The sequence below is a fragment of the Hyperolius riggenbachi genome, chromosome 5 (assembly GCF_040937935.1).
Source record: "Hyperolius riggenbachi isolate aHypRig1 chromosome 5, aHypRig1.pri, whole genome shotgun sequence".
In the NCBI taxonomy this organism is placed as follows: Eukaryota; Metazoa; Chordata; class Amphibia; order Anura; family Hyperoliidae; genus Hyperolius; species Hyperolius riggenbachi.
In genome coordinates this window covers 127,977,814-127,994,456 of record NC_090650.1, presented here as the reverse complement: position 1 = coordinate 127,994,456, position 16,643 = coordinate 127,977,814, and the positions used below count along the sequence as shown (strand labels likewise).

Below are 16,643 nucleotides of genomic sequence, written 5' to 3'. Positions count from 1 at the left end.
TGTATGCGCAGAAGACCCAGACTGGACGCGACTGAGCAAGTTAGCGGACGAGTAATGATTCTTTACTGGAGCTCTGGTACTCTTTAAGGAGCTTCCACTGAACTTCCTGTCGCAATGTACGGCTTGCTCATCTTCCCCAATTCCTTTTCAGGGAGCGAAAATTGCTGCTTTGCTGGAAGTCAAGCAGTGTGTCTATACTCACTGAAGCAATCACCAATGACCACATCAGCTGACAATTTACATAACTTAAGGCTGCAATAATATAACAATTTCAGGCTTCCATTTTTTAAACCTTTCACATAAGACATCTGTGCAGGTATGACAGATTGCAAGCATTACATCACTATTTGCCTGAATGGATGTGTTAAAACACTGTCACCAATAAGCAGCACAATGAGCAGTGAATTCATTCCAGGCAACAACAGCTAATGTAGCTGTAGCACATGCTGCAGCTGTTGTCATGGAAGCAAATGATGTCACTCTCTCACATTAGAAGCGGGCACAGAAAAGCCATGTAAAACTGACAGCAAATATTAATATACTGTGCTAGCTTTTCTGCATTGGCTTCTCTAGGCTGTGAACCAAAACAAGAGCCCAAACAACTGCACACTGCTGAACAGGCAGCCAAGAAAACAATTACGATTTTTGGGGGGATCTAATAAGGCATGCACAAATGAAAATTACACATAATGTTTACACCACCATAAAACCAACAAAATGTTGATTATATTCCCATGAAGGAGTTTATATTTGCATGATTGCTGAATTACTTGACTGCTGGCTGACAAATTGAGCAAGCAGCTTACATAACAATGACAGAAAAACACGACTCTTGAACAGCATTCAATGAAAGCAAGACATGAGCCAGCTCTGTTTTTTTGTTTTGTTTTATGGCAGAGAGATTCAGAATGTCTAGAAGGACTCCATTATAACAGAAATACCAAAAGCAACTAGATTTCAGGAGCTGCAATGGTGCACATGCTATTAAAATCTTCAGGAAACCCAACAGCAGCATTCAGCCCACCTAGTGCTACCTGTAATAATTGCAATGTATGGAACTCATCTGGATAGTCTCTGACTACCTGTGTAGACACTGGTGACTGTACGTGATCTGGCTGTTCTTTACTTACAGCAAACATGAGCTACACTTTCTCCATTGCTGTCTATCATATTTTCCAGGGGTGTCAAACTCAATCACATAAGGGGCCAAAATCTAACATACAGTCTAAGTCGCGGGCCAATTTTTTTTTCTTCAGGATTTAACATTTATTAAACAGTCACAAACTAAGTGGCATAAGTATAACAACCATAAGAGCCTGCTCCTCGCCCCCCCTACTGCAGGGTAGCACAGTGGAGCAATTTAATGTTTACCTGCTTCAGGGCTCCTCTGATCTTCCCGACAGCCACATGCTCTATGCTGAATATCTCTGGCTGCTGAGGCATGTCATGTGACCTGGAAAAAGTACGCAGCACAGAGTGTGTGACTGCCAGGAAGAACAGAAGAGACAATGCATCGCTGGAGCCGGTAAATGAGTAAATATTACACTGCTCTGCTACTTTTATGTGGAGAGAGAGAGAGAGAGAGAGAGAGAGAGAGAGAGAGAGAGAGAGAGAGAGAGAGAGAGAGAGAGAGAGAGAGAGAGAGAGTGAGAGAGTGAGAGAGTGTGTGTGTGTGGTGGGGGTTGTTTTTTGTCACATCGGGATTGAGAAGTTTGGATCCCAGGGGCAGGGTCTCATGCTAATTTTGTTTAGTAGGGGCTGTCTTGTGGGTTATTGCTGCATTCCAGCTCAAGTGGACAATGTTTTGATCAGAAACAGCGGCGCCGGTGTGCTCCTCTGGATGGGAAGGCAGTGTGCTGTGCTTTTACTGCTTGCAACGATGCACATTTGAAGCTCGAGGGCCACTTCAAATGGCAAGGTGGGCAGCATTTAGCTCACGAGCCTTTTGTTTGACACCTGTGCTCCACACCCTTAAAACATTGCTGTAACCGTGCATGGTGTCATCTCGCCTTACTAGTCATCTGGTTCATGGGGGCTGCCATCATGATTTCTGTAAATTCTGATCAGAACTTTAATTGCATAGCTTAATATGAAATGGCAGCTTCATTCACTGGAATAGACTAATTGATCTTCAGCCACAATTGTTGCTTCTTGCTAGAGAAAAGTAGCCGCACAGGACCCATAGACTTTCACTACAGCTGGGAACAGCTACTTTTTAGAGGGACCGTCTGCATCAACCTGGCAAGCAGGGCAATTGACTCAAGCCAGGCAGAGCTGTCCTCTATTGTAGTCTATAGGGTTCACCACTATAAAAGAGGCACGCTCTTTCTTATGATCCTGAATATGACATTCAATGCGATCACTACAGTATAAATATGGCAGACATAAATGCTGTTAGATAATGGACTTATGTCAGAAGCATCAGCAGCGAGCAGGAAAGATTGGGGCTTCAGAGGAAAGGAGGATACTAGATCACATCTCTGCTAAGATCTGGGGCAATGAGGAGAAATGGCATCAGGCAGATATTGTTCATTTACCACATCCAGCATATGCATGCCAACCTTAAAGGGAACCTGAAGTGAATAGTATATGGAGACTGCCATATTTATTTCCTTTTAAACAATACCAGTTGTCTGGCAGTCCTGCTGATATATTTGGCTGTGGTGTTGTCTGCATCACACCTGAAACAAGCATGCAGCTAATCTTGTCAGATTTTACAAAAATGTCAGTAACACCTGTATGCTTGTTCAGGGTCTATGGCTTATAGTATTAGAGGCAGAGGATCAGCAGCACTGCCAGGCATCTGGAATTGCTTAACCACTTCACCACTGAGGGGTTTTACCCCTTGAACACCAGAGCAATTTTCACCTTTCAGCGCTCCTTCCATTCATTCGTCTATAACTTTATTATTACTTAGCGCAATAAAATGAACTATATTTTGTTTTTTTCGCCACCAATTAGGCTTTCTTTAGGTGGGACATTATGGCAAGAATTATTTTTTTCTAAATGTGTTTTAATGGGAAAATAGGAAAAAAATGTGGGAAAAAATTATTTTTCAGTTTTCGGCATTATAGTTTTTTAATAATGCATGCTACTGTAATTAAAACCCATGAAATGTATTTGCCCATTTGTCCCGGTTATAAAACCGTTTAAATGATGTCCCTATCACAATGTTTGGCGCCAATATTTTATTTGGAAATAAAGGTGCATTTTTTTCAGTTTTGCATCCATCCCTAATTACAAGCCCGTAGTTTCTAAAGTAACAGTGTTATACCCTCTTGACATAAATATTTAAAATGTTCAGTCCCTAAGGTAACTATTTCTGTGTTGTTGTTTTTTTTTATTGTATTTTTTTTTTTTAATTACAAAAAAAAAAAAAAAAAATTGGGGAGTGTGGGAGGTAATGAGTTGATTTATTGTGTACAACTAATGTATTTGTATATGTAAAATGCTTTAGGGTGTAGTTTTACTATTTGGCCACAAGATTGCCACAGTGAGTTAGTGTTCATGCGATACAGGAAGCACTACGAGGCTGGGAAAATTACAATGATCGCGTTGTTTCTCATAGAAGCAGCAGATCATTGCGGGGGCTTAGATCAACGAACGGGAATGGATTTCTCCGTCCCTTGGTTTTTTAAGGGGGGGAAAAGGGACGGAGAAATTCGTACCGCGGGGGGTAAAGTGGTTAAAAGGAGATGCATAGGGCAGCCTCCATAGCCCTTTCACTTCCACGTCAGGTGTCCTTTAAAGCAAACCTGAAGTGAGAAAAGTTTGATACTTACTTTAGTAGAGGAAAAACTCTGGCCAGCTTTGAGCTTTCCCGTTCCTCCGTCTGGCCCGTCATTCCAGCGCTGTCCTTTAATCCAGCTATTCAGTCAATGAGCTCTTGGGAACTACTAGTGTCCACAAGTAGTTCCAAAGACTTACACATCCCTTCTGTGCATGCTCAGATTAGAACCACGTATACACAGCAAGGATGTGTTAGTCTCAGTCTTCTACTTCAGTTAGTCTTCTACTCTGAAGAGCTCTTCGACTTGGCGGGTCAAATAGCTAGCCCGAAGAACAGTGCTGGGACGACGGGCCAAATGGAGGAACAGGAAGGCTGTATGCTGCCCCAGAGACTTCTCTCTACTGAAGTAATTTTTTCACTTCAGGTTTATTTTAAGATTAAAAGAATAGCAGTCGCATAGTCTTAAAACAGATGGAACAGTGCGATTATACAAATGCAAAATCGAATAACCTCACATTCTATAAAAATACCTACCTACAGCAGGGGCATCATATTCATCCCCAAGTAGTATCTCTGGTGCAGAGTAGGCTAATGATCCACAGCTTGTCGTCAACTTTTTCCCAGGTTGAAATTTGTTGCTAAAGCCAAAATCGGTCAGTTTCACAAGTCCCTGTTTCTCAAAGAATACAACGTTCTCTGGTTTTAGGTCCCTGTGCACCACATGTAGCTTATGGCAATATGATATTGCATGGACTATCTGAGCAAAATATTTCTTGGCCAGGTCTTCACTAAGACCCTCCTCGTGTTTCATTATGTAATCATACATATCGCCTCCATCACCAAGTTCCAGGATCAGATACAGTTTGGTCTGTGTGTCAATCACCTCATACAAGCGAACTATGTTCGGGTGTTGCACTAGTTTCATGCATCTGACTTCTTGAAAAAGATGCCCAGTAGCTAAAGAGTCTAATTTGGTCTTGTCAATGACTTTTACGGCTACCTTTTCACCTGTAAAAACATGGCGAGCAAGTTTGACAACTGCAAAGTGTCCACGGCCCAAGGTCTTGTCAAGGTCATAGAGTCCAGCAATCTTCCCATCATATCCTCTCTTGAAACCAGCCATGCTATTCCAGGTGGCAGCGTCCTTCAATTATAAATGACAATTGGCTCTCATATGAGAACATCCGAAGCAAAAAAGGAATGCATTTTCACTGCTGATAGGCACATCTGGAACACAAATTAAACAAAAACAGGTTAGGGTGAGAATTAACATAACACACATACATATTTAAATCCATAAGATGATTAAGCCATCAAAATATTTTCTACGTTTTTGTACCTTAAAAATTGCAATATTTTACAAATTTACTTAAAGGGAAGGTTCAGGGAGGGAGGTAAAAAAATAAAAATCAATATCCACTTACCTGGGGCTTCCTCCAGCCCGTGGCAGGCAGGAGGTGCCCTCGCCGCCGCTCCGCAGGCTCCCGGTGGCCGACCCGACCTGGCCGGCTGCCAGGTCGGGCTCTTCTGTGCTCCAAGGCCTGGCACTTCTGCGTCCCACGCGGGCGCGCTGACGTCATCGGACGTCCGCCGGGCTCTACTGCGCAGGCTCAGAACTACTGCGCCTGCGCAGTAGAGCCCGGCGGACGTCCGATGACGTCAGCGCGCCCGCGTGGGACGCAGAAGTGCCAGGCCTTGGAGCGCAGAAGAGCCCGACCTGGCAGCCGGCCTGGCCGAGTCGGCCACCGGAGACCACCGGGAGCCTGCGGAGCGGTGGCGAGGGCACCTCCTGCCTGCCACAGGCTGGAGGAAGCCCCAGGTAAGTGGATATTGATTTTTATTTTTTTACCTCCCTCCCTGAACCTTCCCTTTAAGACATAACTATTCTACACCACTTTGTAAAGACTACAAAACTGGGGTGATCATTAGTCAACTTGATGAAATGAACACTATCCATAGGTGGAAGGAGGTGCCTCACTGATGTGTCAGGATAATGGCGGATGTAATAAAGAACAGTCTTACCTCATCAGTATGGTTTTATAAAGTTTTATTGGACACCACAATCAAATGACTTGTTTCTTGGGATTCACCCGCTTCTACACGTCAGGCGCACCAGACTTGCGGGGATCACCAAGACACTATATTATTAATCTGAAGAAGCAGGTGAATCCCGAGAAATACGTTGTTTGTGGAGTCCAATAAAACTCTAAGAAAACCTAATGAGGCAAGTCTGGTTCTTTATTAAACCAGCCATTTTCCTGTCAAATCAGTGGGGAGCCTCCTCCCCCACTACAGTTTAATTCCCAGTGGACCCTTTTTTGGAGTGCGACCCAAGTCTGGAAGTGGACTTTCCATCTGAGTGGGGATGGATTTCTACACATGCTGCCAACAGAGAAACCTGGGTTTGTAAGTAGTAATCTTTGGTACTTGAAATCCCTTTGGTGTTAAGTACTACCACTACTGGTACTCCTGGCTGCTCTCTGTCATTTTCTCTTTCCTGTCACGGGAGTTCTACGCAGACCTCCTTGTACCGGACACCCCCACATGATCTATTTAGGTGCTGACAATAAAACACAGTGAAGGCTTTAACCAAACAAAAGTTAGGTTTCAGCAGTATACTTGTAGGCTGCAGGAAAGAAAAGTAAGATATCTGAGTAGGGTAGCCTCTAGATAGTTCCCCTTTCCTTTGTCAACTACAAAACTTCTGAAGGGTATTAAGAGATTAAAATTCAAAATATACGGGAGAATGATACAGAAGGGGTAACAGGCCTTGCAGTTAGAGCGCATGAAAATCACACCACGCAGACTTTCAGCCTCAGCTGATCCCCACAAGTTTAGCTGTGAGGGATCCAAATGGGATCGTACAAGTCTCTGTTTGAGGGTTTGTTTTTGTAACAAACGTTGTAAGCAATCTTTCTTGATACTTTGCTATATTTAAGAAGCAATTACAAGTTTCAATGTAACCCAAGCTACAGAACATATGCACTGGTAGACTAACTATATTTAATAATGAATAAGTTTCAAACAGCAATCGTAAATTGCCTCCTAAAAAGCCTTTCACAAAATGCATCTCATAAAACAGGCACAATAAGAAAACATGACTGGTAGCGATGCCAAGTCTCTTAAACAGCATTCATTTCCTTCTGAAAGGTATAATCCGTACCAGCAAGAAGACAAAGAACTCTATTCTCATACATGTCAGGCTGTTATCTTCTAAAAAAAACAGCTTTGGTAACCTAGGATGTGTTCATATTTGGTAATCATGTCATTTGTTCTATAAGAAAAACTTTATTAATCGTCGGCCATTTTTGTTTATTTTATTTTTTTAAATGTTGAGAAGTTTATAAATATATTGTATAGCCGCTTTTTATTAAAAACAAAGGTTTGCGTTCTTAAAACTGAAGGGATTTGCTATAATTCAGGTTGGAGTGAACATATGATGTCTCCCACGATGCATCACTGCTGAATATGCAAATTATTCTTGTTGACCCTGTAAGCAAGCCACACCTCCAGAACCGCTGGAATGCAATGATGTGTCAGCTTAACCACTTCACTACCCTGGTAATTTTCACAGTTCAGCTCAGCTGTGATCACTTTGGCAATAACTATCAATAATTATCACAACTGAATTATCTATACATATATTTTTTTCGGGACAAAAAAAGGCTTTTTGTGGCTGATATTGGTTATTAGTAATTACCGTATTTTCTATGCATTTTAAAAGGAAAATAGTGAAAAAAAAATATACAATTTACCCACTTTCATGCATTATAGCTTTAATGTAAACAGTGTTATTGTACATTAAACCCACACATTTTATTTGTCTATCCCTCCTATTTAAACACTTCATTTGTTTTGCTAACATATTAGATGTAACAATTAAGTAATGTATACAATCTGCTACTGTCTGCTCCAGGGATGTGTATTTTACACTTGTTTACTAATTAATTCTGCCTTTGAATCCCCTGGGAGGAGGAGAGGTGTTTGCAGTTATTATTTTACAACTCTGTAGTGATGTTATCAGGTCAGAGATAAATCGTGTTATCTACGATTTTGTATGAGGGAGAGTGCAGAGACTTATTTTTACGTCATAAGGACAGCAAGTGGTTAATTGTACAGAGCCACAATAGTCCAACGTGCATACAGACTGTTTTTTTATTAGTTATTTTTCTAGTTAAACTAGAAAAATTATCAAAGCCATAATGTTGATTGGTGTTAGAAGTACTATCTTTAGAAATGTTGTATTCAGTTTCAAAAGCCCATTGTGCAGCTCTACTTGTACCTGTGTACCTATCCATACAGACTACAGGTCCTGATCTAATAGTTTCCTTTTCAAGGTTTAAAGGGAACATTAAGTGAGAAGCATATGGTGGCTGTCATATTTATTTCTTGTAAACAATATCAGTTATCTGCCAGCCCTGCTGATCTCTTTGCCTGTCTAAATCACACATCCAAACAAATGTGTAGCAAATCTAGTCCGACTTGGGTCAGATCATCTGATCTACATGCTTGTTCTGGGTTTGTGGCCTAAAATATTTGTGGCAGAGGATCATCAGGACAGCCAGGCAACTGCAATATTTAAAAATAAATAAATAAATAAGTCAGCCTCCAACTTCCTCTCACTTCAGGTGTGAAGTGATAAGAATATGGAAGCAGCCATATTTATTTCCTTTTAAACAATACCAGTTGCTTGGAAACCCTGCTCATCTATTTGGCTATAATAGTGTTTGAATAACCCCAGAAACAAGCATGTGGCTAATGTTCTCAGATTTGACCATGTCAGAAACACCTGATATGCATATGCTTGTTCAGGGTTTATGGCTACAAGCATTAGAGGAAGAGGATCAGCAGAATAGCCAGGCAGCTGGTATTGTTTAAAAAGGAAATAAATATGGCAGCCTCCATTTCCCTCTCATTACAGTTGTCCTTTAAGGCCCATACTGCAGCGCCACCGGGTGAGTTGGGGCCCAAGTGGTGGGGATAGTGAAAATATCAGTAATTTACAGTAACATTACCTATATTTTATGAAATTACCCAGTTCCCTATTCTCCCTTTCTTCTACTGCCTAACACTATCCCCCTCTACCATTGCTCAACAATAACACCACTTCTAGTGCTTCACACTTACCTCCCCTCCTACAGCCTAAATGTGCCCATACATAGTACAATTTTTCATTTTTTTCGATTAGATCATTTAGTTCGATTATTCCGTTAGATCGAATATAAAGATTTTTCTAACGTGTGATCAGATTTTTATAGAGAAAAAACCCGGCATAATCGTTCATTTTTCTTGATCGAAAAAAAGATTTTCAGCTTTCATTCGATTCAATCGTTTTGGTCGAAAGAACAGGAAAATCTAACAGTTTTACTGCACCATGTATGGACACCATTACGCAAGTGTAACTCATTCCTGCTTCAGCCAATCGGCTACTAGTACCCTGCCAAAGTACCATGAGCTGACCTGCTTACCTGTGAACTATTGATGGTCATTAGGGAAGATCTACAATGAGCTCAATTTGTTCTGAATTGCAATTGCATCCGCTCTATTCTCTTAGACTAAAGAAACTGTAGACATACAGGTTTCATTGAAGGTAACCTCTATCATGTGAAGAAATATCATATGCTCAGTTTATAGCGCTTAAATTTATCTCACAGGTCGGTTCAGGCAACCTCACCTCATGTTGCCTCATACCCTCCCCAAAAATCACATTTGAGCTGCAACCCTGTGCCTACTGTGGTCGCACTCAGTGCCCAGCACAGCAGGACTCCCCTCAGTGGTTTCGACTGACTACAAATTTAGAAATATTAAAGTATAAAAACTCAAGTATCTCCATGCCAGGCCAAAAAACCCCATTACATACACAAACCGCTCTCAACTTCTGCGTATAAGACAATAATAGAGCAAGCTTTTGGCACCATGTGAGTTAACTGAGCTCTTCCTAGCTGTAAAATAGAGAGAGAATGTTTGCAGACTGCTGACACATAAAGGAAACTGACTTAAGAATTCATATCATCCTGTTTAACTGCTATTTTTACATTCACTTCATTCTTCTAGAGTCACCACATCTGTGCCAGAGTGGGTGGACATCAATCATGTTCAGGAAGTACTAATGTATATATTTAGGTGTTTCAATGTACAAAATGGTAAAGACATTATGTACTTCTAAAGAAAAAAGACAAAGCTTTCAAATAAAGCTGAAATCAGCAATGGCAAGCATGTAGAAGGACACACAATTTCCAAATGACTTGTGAAATATACCGTAAGCCTTCATATTCCTATAATTATTGCACGCAATCAAATTTCATTTCAAGCACAAACTATAATGCTTTCAATTTGTTTCAGTGATGAACTGTAAAAGCTGTCTCCACCCCATATTAACACTCAGGCTGGGTTTCCACTGCTGAGCGTCCATCTATGAGATCGACGTCGGCTCTTGTGCTCTGCGATTACACATCAGAATTTTTCTAGCCATGCATGGCTATGGGGATTCAGAGGTTTTATTTTTTCCATATGCGAAGTTCAGAAGCAGCCTACTGATTTCAATATGCAGCCACTCTGCTTCCAGATTTCTGTGCAGGAAATCATGGAAAAGCCCTCATTGTGGAAATAGGGTCTTAAAGTTTGATACTTACCTCAGTAAGATCTAGAGACTTCTCCGATCCTTCTTAAAGCCCACCACTTGTGGCCGGGACCCCATTTTTCTTCGCGGCCATGCGCACTGAAGGCTCATGGCTGCACAGTAGCAGTAGTTCTGCGGCGGCGCTTCGCACAGGTGCAGTAAGGCCGGTCGGCCTCTGCACCGTGCGGGGAGCCCGGGAAGGCAGTGGAGAGTGGAGCGGTTGGCGTGGGACAGTCGGCTGCAAGGGGCTGGAGAAGGCCCCAGGTGAGTAAACCTCATTTTGTAAGTTTTGCCTGAGAACTCCTTTAAACATGACAGCCTCCATATCTTTTCCCTACAGGGTCACAATAAAGCCAAGTAATTGGTGCAGTTAAAAGAAAAAAAACAACACAGAAAGCGCTTTTAAGTGTACAGTACTACCGTTATTATGAATGGTATCAAATACATGTCTGTCATTTGTTGTTATAGGTTCTACACTGAATCTACAGCCGTGATTTCTGAATTACGTTCCCTTGCATCCATAACAACAGTCCATGTTTTTTAGGCCCCTTCTGGGCCAAATGCTCATTGCCCATCTGTGGTTAATTCATGCAGACCTGTGTGCTCATAGGTGTAGGGAATATATTATGCCAAATTAGTGCTCAGTTCATGAGCAGACACACCTAAGTCAGTTTTAGCTGGTCTGGCCGAGGCAGAGTGAAGTAAAAAGCAATGTTTAGAATTGCAAGATAAAATCTTTGCAATGCTTATACTTGCCCAGAGGAAAATTGTTTTTAAAGGGAACCTGAAGTGACAGGCATATGGAGGCTGACATCTTTATTTCCTTTTAAATAGACACTGAAGTGAAAAAAAGGTAAATGATTTGTATGTGTAGTACAGCTAAGAAATAAAACATTAAAAGTAGAGACATAAGTGTAATACAGTTTCAAGTACAGGAAGAATTAAGAAACTCCAGTTATTTATGCAAAAGAGCCATTGAGCTCCACGACTTTTAAAGGCACAGAGATCTCTGTCTTCTGAAGCTTGTTATCTCAACTGTCGGCTATTGTATTTAATTTTTCTCTGCAGAGAAGGGTTCAAAAGTTCACTAGCGTGCTCTGTAAAATCATTTAGAGTGCTGAGTAGTGTGTAAACTGCAAATATTAGAGAATGATGCAATGATAGAGATAGAATGAATATATATATATATATATATATATATATATATATATATATATATATATATATATATATATATATATATATATATATATATATATATATATATATATATATATATATACACATACATACATATACATACATATACATATATACATTGCTTTAGTGTCTCTTTAAACAATACAAGTTTCCTGGTAGTCCTGCTGATCTCTTTGGCTGCAGTAGTGTCTGGATCCTCTCTAGATTGTAAGCTCAGGGACCTCCTCCTATTGTTTCTTATTTTGCTGTAATGTGCCATACAAACGTGCCAATTTTAGTGATATCGCAAACGACACATTAACCATGTACGTAATGCTGGTATTGCCCGTATCATTTCCTGATTGTACAGAGTCTTGCACTTCTCATGTATATATGTTTCCCAACACTTGTTTTGTACTATGTATGGTGCTACAGAAAATGTTGGCGCTATATAAATCAAAATAATAATAATCACACACCTGAATAAAGCATGCAGCTAATCTAGTAAGACCTCAGTCAGAGTACCTGATGTGCAGGGGTTTAGTGGGACATCCAGGCGATTTGCATTGTTTTAAAGAATATAAATATGTCAACCTCTATATTCCTCTCTCCTCAGGTTCCCTTTAATTTTTTTCCACAAAAGTGGGAGTACATCAAGTCATTTCTAATGTCACCAGTGGTAGTGCACTCCTAGAATTATTATGCATTTACTGGATGCAAACACATTTTATGCAGTGGTTTACAGATCACTACAAACAAGTCAAATCCCCAATTAACGTACTGCAGGGCTCATAATTTGTTCCCTACTGCCATTTACTGCGGCCCGCCCAAGCTCAGCAGCCACCAATTACGCCGCAGCAACACAGATGGCGGTGGCAACAGCTTACGAAGACTTTAGTAAAAACCCACCATGGCCGCTTTGCCGAGGATGGGAACGTAGTTTTCTTTTCTCATTTCCTTTTAAACAATACCTGTTGCCCGACTGTCCTGCTGACCTCCTGAAACAAGCATACCAATCAGATGTTTGACAAAAATGTCAAGGTTATCCACATGCTTGTTTCAAGTGTGTGATAAGCTTGATGCATGGAAGTGCGCTAAACCTCCGACGCACACACAGTGCGGGGTAAGATTACTGCATGCAGGCAGCGTGGGGAGAGGTTAATGGCCATGTGATTAGCTTGTAGTGAGACTGTGGTACTCTACTAGCGCAGGCGCTACTCTTGGAGTATTGCGGTACAAGCTGTTAGTAGCACAAGCTACGCTTAAAGAACTGTGCGCAGTAATATTAACCTGTGCTGTATGTGCATGGTACCTTTAGCTCATTTTTACGCATCAAGGTCTAAAGCTATGTACCCACGTCACTATTTTCCCGAATACAAGCGATTTTTTAAGCAGTCGTTTACGTGACATCACAACGTGAATACAGTGCGTGATTATGTGAACATCACTTAGCGTTGCGCAGCGATTAAAGAAGGTCACGGTGGATTGGATCCCCGTCGACACCGCACAAAGTAACACGATAACTGGAAGCCTCTGCACCTGTCATGTTACGTCGCAAGACCCACTGGCAGGAAGATGAATCGCTGGATGCTCGTCATGAGGGAGCCATCGTCGGATTCATCTTGCTGGGTCGTTGCGGTGAGTATGAGGCTTAATACACTACTGAAGCCAAGGACAAGTAGGACTGCAAGGCAATCGGTATTGTTTAAAAGGAAATAATTGTGGCAGCCTCTCGCTTCAGTTTCCCTTTAACCCTACCATTCACCAATCCTGGCAGCAGTATAAGAGAGAGTCTTGCATTGCAGGCTCTCTATTTTACACTAAAAGTACCCTTTAAGAAAGCAGTAAACTAGACCTAAAGAGCAGTCAGCAGGAAGGATATGTTTTATCTATAGTACTTCAAGTTTGACATTTAGCCAGTTTTAAATCTGTCATCACTTATTAACCCTGAAGGTCACTGATGCTTTATGTTCAGTGCAAATCATCTGTCCTGGGACCGCAGATGAAATATCCATGAAATATAAAAGCATAATGGGGACATAAATGAGGGTCTTCTGGTCTACAAGAGACCACAAAGGCATTCCTTAAAACACTCTGCTGTTATTTCAGATGGAGTGGAAAGAGTGGGGGACAACAGATGTCACTGTTGCCAGCGACAGTTGCAATAACAGTTTATATGCTGAAAAGACAACTGGAAGATATTAACAAAATCAATGAACAGTCAACTTGTTGGTCTGACAAAATCCAATGTCTAACTTCTTACCAAGATATTTGACATACCAAAAACGTAAAGAAACCATATAGTTATTTCCTTTTTAAAATAGGTTTATGGTTTACCTAAGGTTCATGTTAAATCATAAATTAAAAAGTAAAAACAATTCAAATTTGACACCAATTCAATAAACATGATTGGTTGTACAGAAGTACTGAAAGCTTTATTTGAGCGAAAAATCTGAATTTCCTGTTTTTTTCAATATAAGTTGATAGGGAGTGGCTGATTTTTCTGATCATTTTTTTATGAAAATTGAATGGTGTAGGCAGGGCCGGCCCTAGACTATTTGCCGCCTGAGGCAAAAAAAAGTGACGTCAGTGGAGCGCACGCTTGGAACGAGGAAGAGGTGAGTCCTACCCGCCCGTGCCTCTTACACATAGCGGCTGCTTGTATTTAAGGCTGGAGGGGAGCGGAGCACGGGGGACCCAGGCGAGGGAGGGGGGGGTCCGACCCCCCTCCCCGCCGCTAGGCCCAATACCCCCGTCCTGCCAGCTACCCCTCCAGCTCGGCGGCCGGCTCCCCGCACCCACGGACGGGCGGGTGCCGCCCCTGGAATTTTGCCGCCTGAGGCAAAAGTTTCACCCCGCCTCATGAGCGGGCCGGCCCTGGGTGTAGGATAGATTGTCAAATCCTGATGAATGGACCTAAGCAAGTTTTTTTCTGAGTTTTCAAACTTTTTTCCATAATTGGTGAAAAAGAGTGCACAGGTGTGTGTAACATTTGAAAAATCTGACCAATGTATCAATCTGAAAAATTGATTGAAAAGAAATATAAAAATTGCGTGGTGTGTGGTCACCTTAGTCAGGTTTTTGAAATGTTACAATACATCAGAAAAATCAATTCTTAAATTGAATAGAAATAGTAAAAGTTGTATGGTACGTAAGTAAGACCCTAGAGGAAGAGAGAACTGCACGAGGAGCCAGAGAGACTGCTAGGGGCTGGTAGAAGCACCAGGTAAGTAAAGCTTCATATGATTATGTCACCTCAGTTATCCTTTAACTAACCCAGGCTCGGGGATGGGGAATGATGTTGCTAGCAGTAACCCGTGCCTGGGTCGAGGTAAGTGCCGGGAGGAATCTGAGGAAAGTGCACAGGAGCGGGCCTGTAGATCTCATTGGTCCCTGGATCTGGACACTTGCAGCCCCATCCGAGGCTTTCCATCTCCCTGGTGAGGTCGCTGTTTGTCACATGACGACAATCGCACCATACAGATAGAGCACTACCTAGAGGACAGGAGGAAACGAGATCCCAGGGAGGAGAGTTCTGTGCAGGGGTTGCTAGAGAATCTCTCTGGGGTATGATTTTTTTAATGGATTTCAGCGTCTAAAAGCACAAAAATGTACCGCTTTTAGACCCTAAAATTTAGAAAGAATTTTACCACCAAGGAGGTTAAAGTAAACCAAAAAGGAAAATAAACTTATCAGATTAACAATCGTATCCATAGCCCTAATATAAAACAGACTTTTCAGGAACCCCACAGTCTTATTTTGCTTTAAAAGTTTAATGGCTTGTTTCCACTAGTAGTGATTCTGTTAAATTTCCCACACACAAATTCAAATTATTGAAATCACATTTATATTGCGCTTTTCTCCTGGTGGACTGAAAGTGCCAGAGCCACAGCTACTAGGGCACACTCTATAGGCAGTAGCAGTGTTAGAGTGTCTTGCCCAAGGTCTCCTCACTGAATAGGTGTTGGCTTACAGAACAAGAAAGGCTGAAATTTAAACCCAGGTCTTCCGTGTCAGAGGCAGAGTCCTTAACCAGTACACTATCCAGTGGCATAATTGTGCCAGCATCTGTCTCGGAGACAGACGCTCGGCTCTAGTGGAAACCCGGCCTTAAAACTTTTACTACCTGCAGGGAATTATAATGTTTAGTCACATCTACAAAAGACAAATCTTAATCTATTATACTTCTCATCTGTCTCCTACTCTCACTAATGCTTTTCTCAGCCACACAGGAATTTATGAGCCCTGATTAGTTATCAGGGAGAGTTAAATTGTTCTGACTGCAACTGCACAGTAACACTCATGTAGAGCCCTGGAATCCTAAGCTTTGGTGAAGGAAAAAAAAAAAAAAAAAAACTCAAGCTAGTTCTACATATGAATAAGACTGTCCATACATGTTTATCTCATCATATTACATGTCCGTTCAGGTATCGTTTAACCACTTAAGTACCAGCGGTCTCTGCCCCTTTAAGGACCAGAGACCGCTGGTAACAGAAAACGGCAGAATAGCGACGAATCGCCACACGTCGGGATCCTGGGCCACCTACTCTGCCATCTCTATGACAGCAAAGTTCCTGTGAGCCGGTCAGGAGCCGCTTACATTGATAGACAGGGTCAGGAGCCAAAGAAATCAGCTCCTGACCCGGTCACAGGGCTCTGCCATTATAGACGGCAGAGCGAGTGTGTGTGTGTGTGTGTGTGTGTGTGTGTGTGTGTGTGTGTGTGTGTGTGTGTGTGTGTGTGTGTGTGTGTGTGTGTGTGTGTGTGTGTGTGTGTGTGTGTGTGTGTGTGTGTGTGTGTGTCAGCCCCCTGCGTCAATACTTTGTAGAACCAACTTTTGCTGTAATTACAGCTGCCAGTCTTTTAGGGTAGGTCTCTACCAGCTTTGCACATCTAGAGACTGAAATCCTTGCCCATTCTTCTTTGCACAACAGCTCCAGCTCAGTCAGATTAGATGGACAGAGTTTGTGAACAGGAGTTTTCAGCTTTATGGAGATGAAGATTTCATTTTTCAGCACGACCTGGCACCTGCTCACAGTGCCAAAACCACTGGTAAATGGTTTACTGACCATGGTATTACTGTGCTCAATTGGCCTGCCAACTCTCCTGACCTGA

The 16,643-nt window shown here is 41.8% G+C and overlaps 1 protein-coding gene across 1 annotated transcript in view; it reads right to left on the bottom strand.

Annotated features, from left to right (window-relative positions):
* Positions 1 to 16,643, bottom strand: part of SNRK (SNF related kinase) — a 105,976-nt gene that overhangs the window by 45,058 nt on the left and 44,275 nt on the right. The window contains exon 2 of the mRNA XM_068236239.1: positions 4,265 to 4,957. Within this exon, the coding sequence (XP_068092340.1) occupies positions 4,265 to 4,853 (589 nt within the window). The 5' untranslated portion in view covers positions 4,854 to 4,957. The remainder of the gene's footprint in view (positions 1 to 4,264; positions 4,958 to 16,643) is intronic.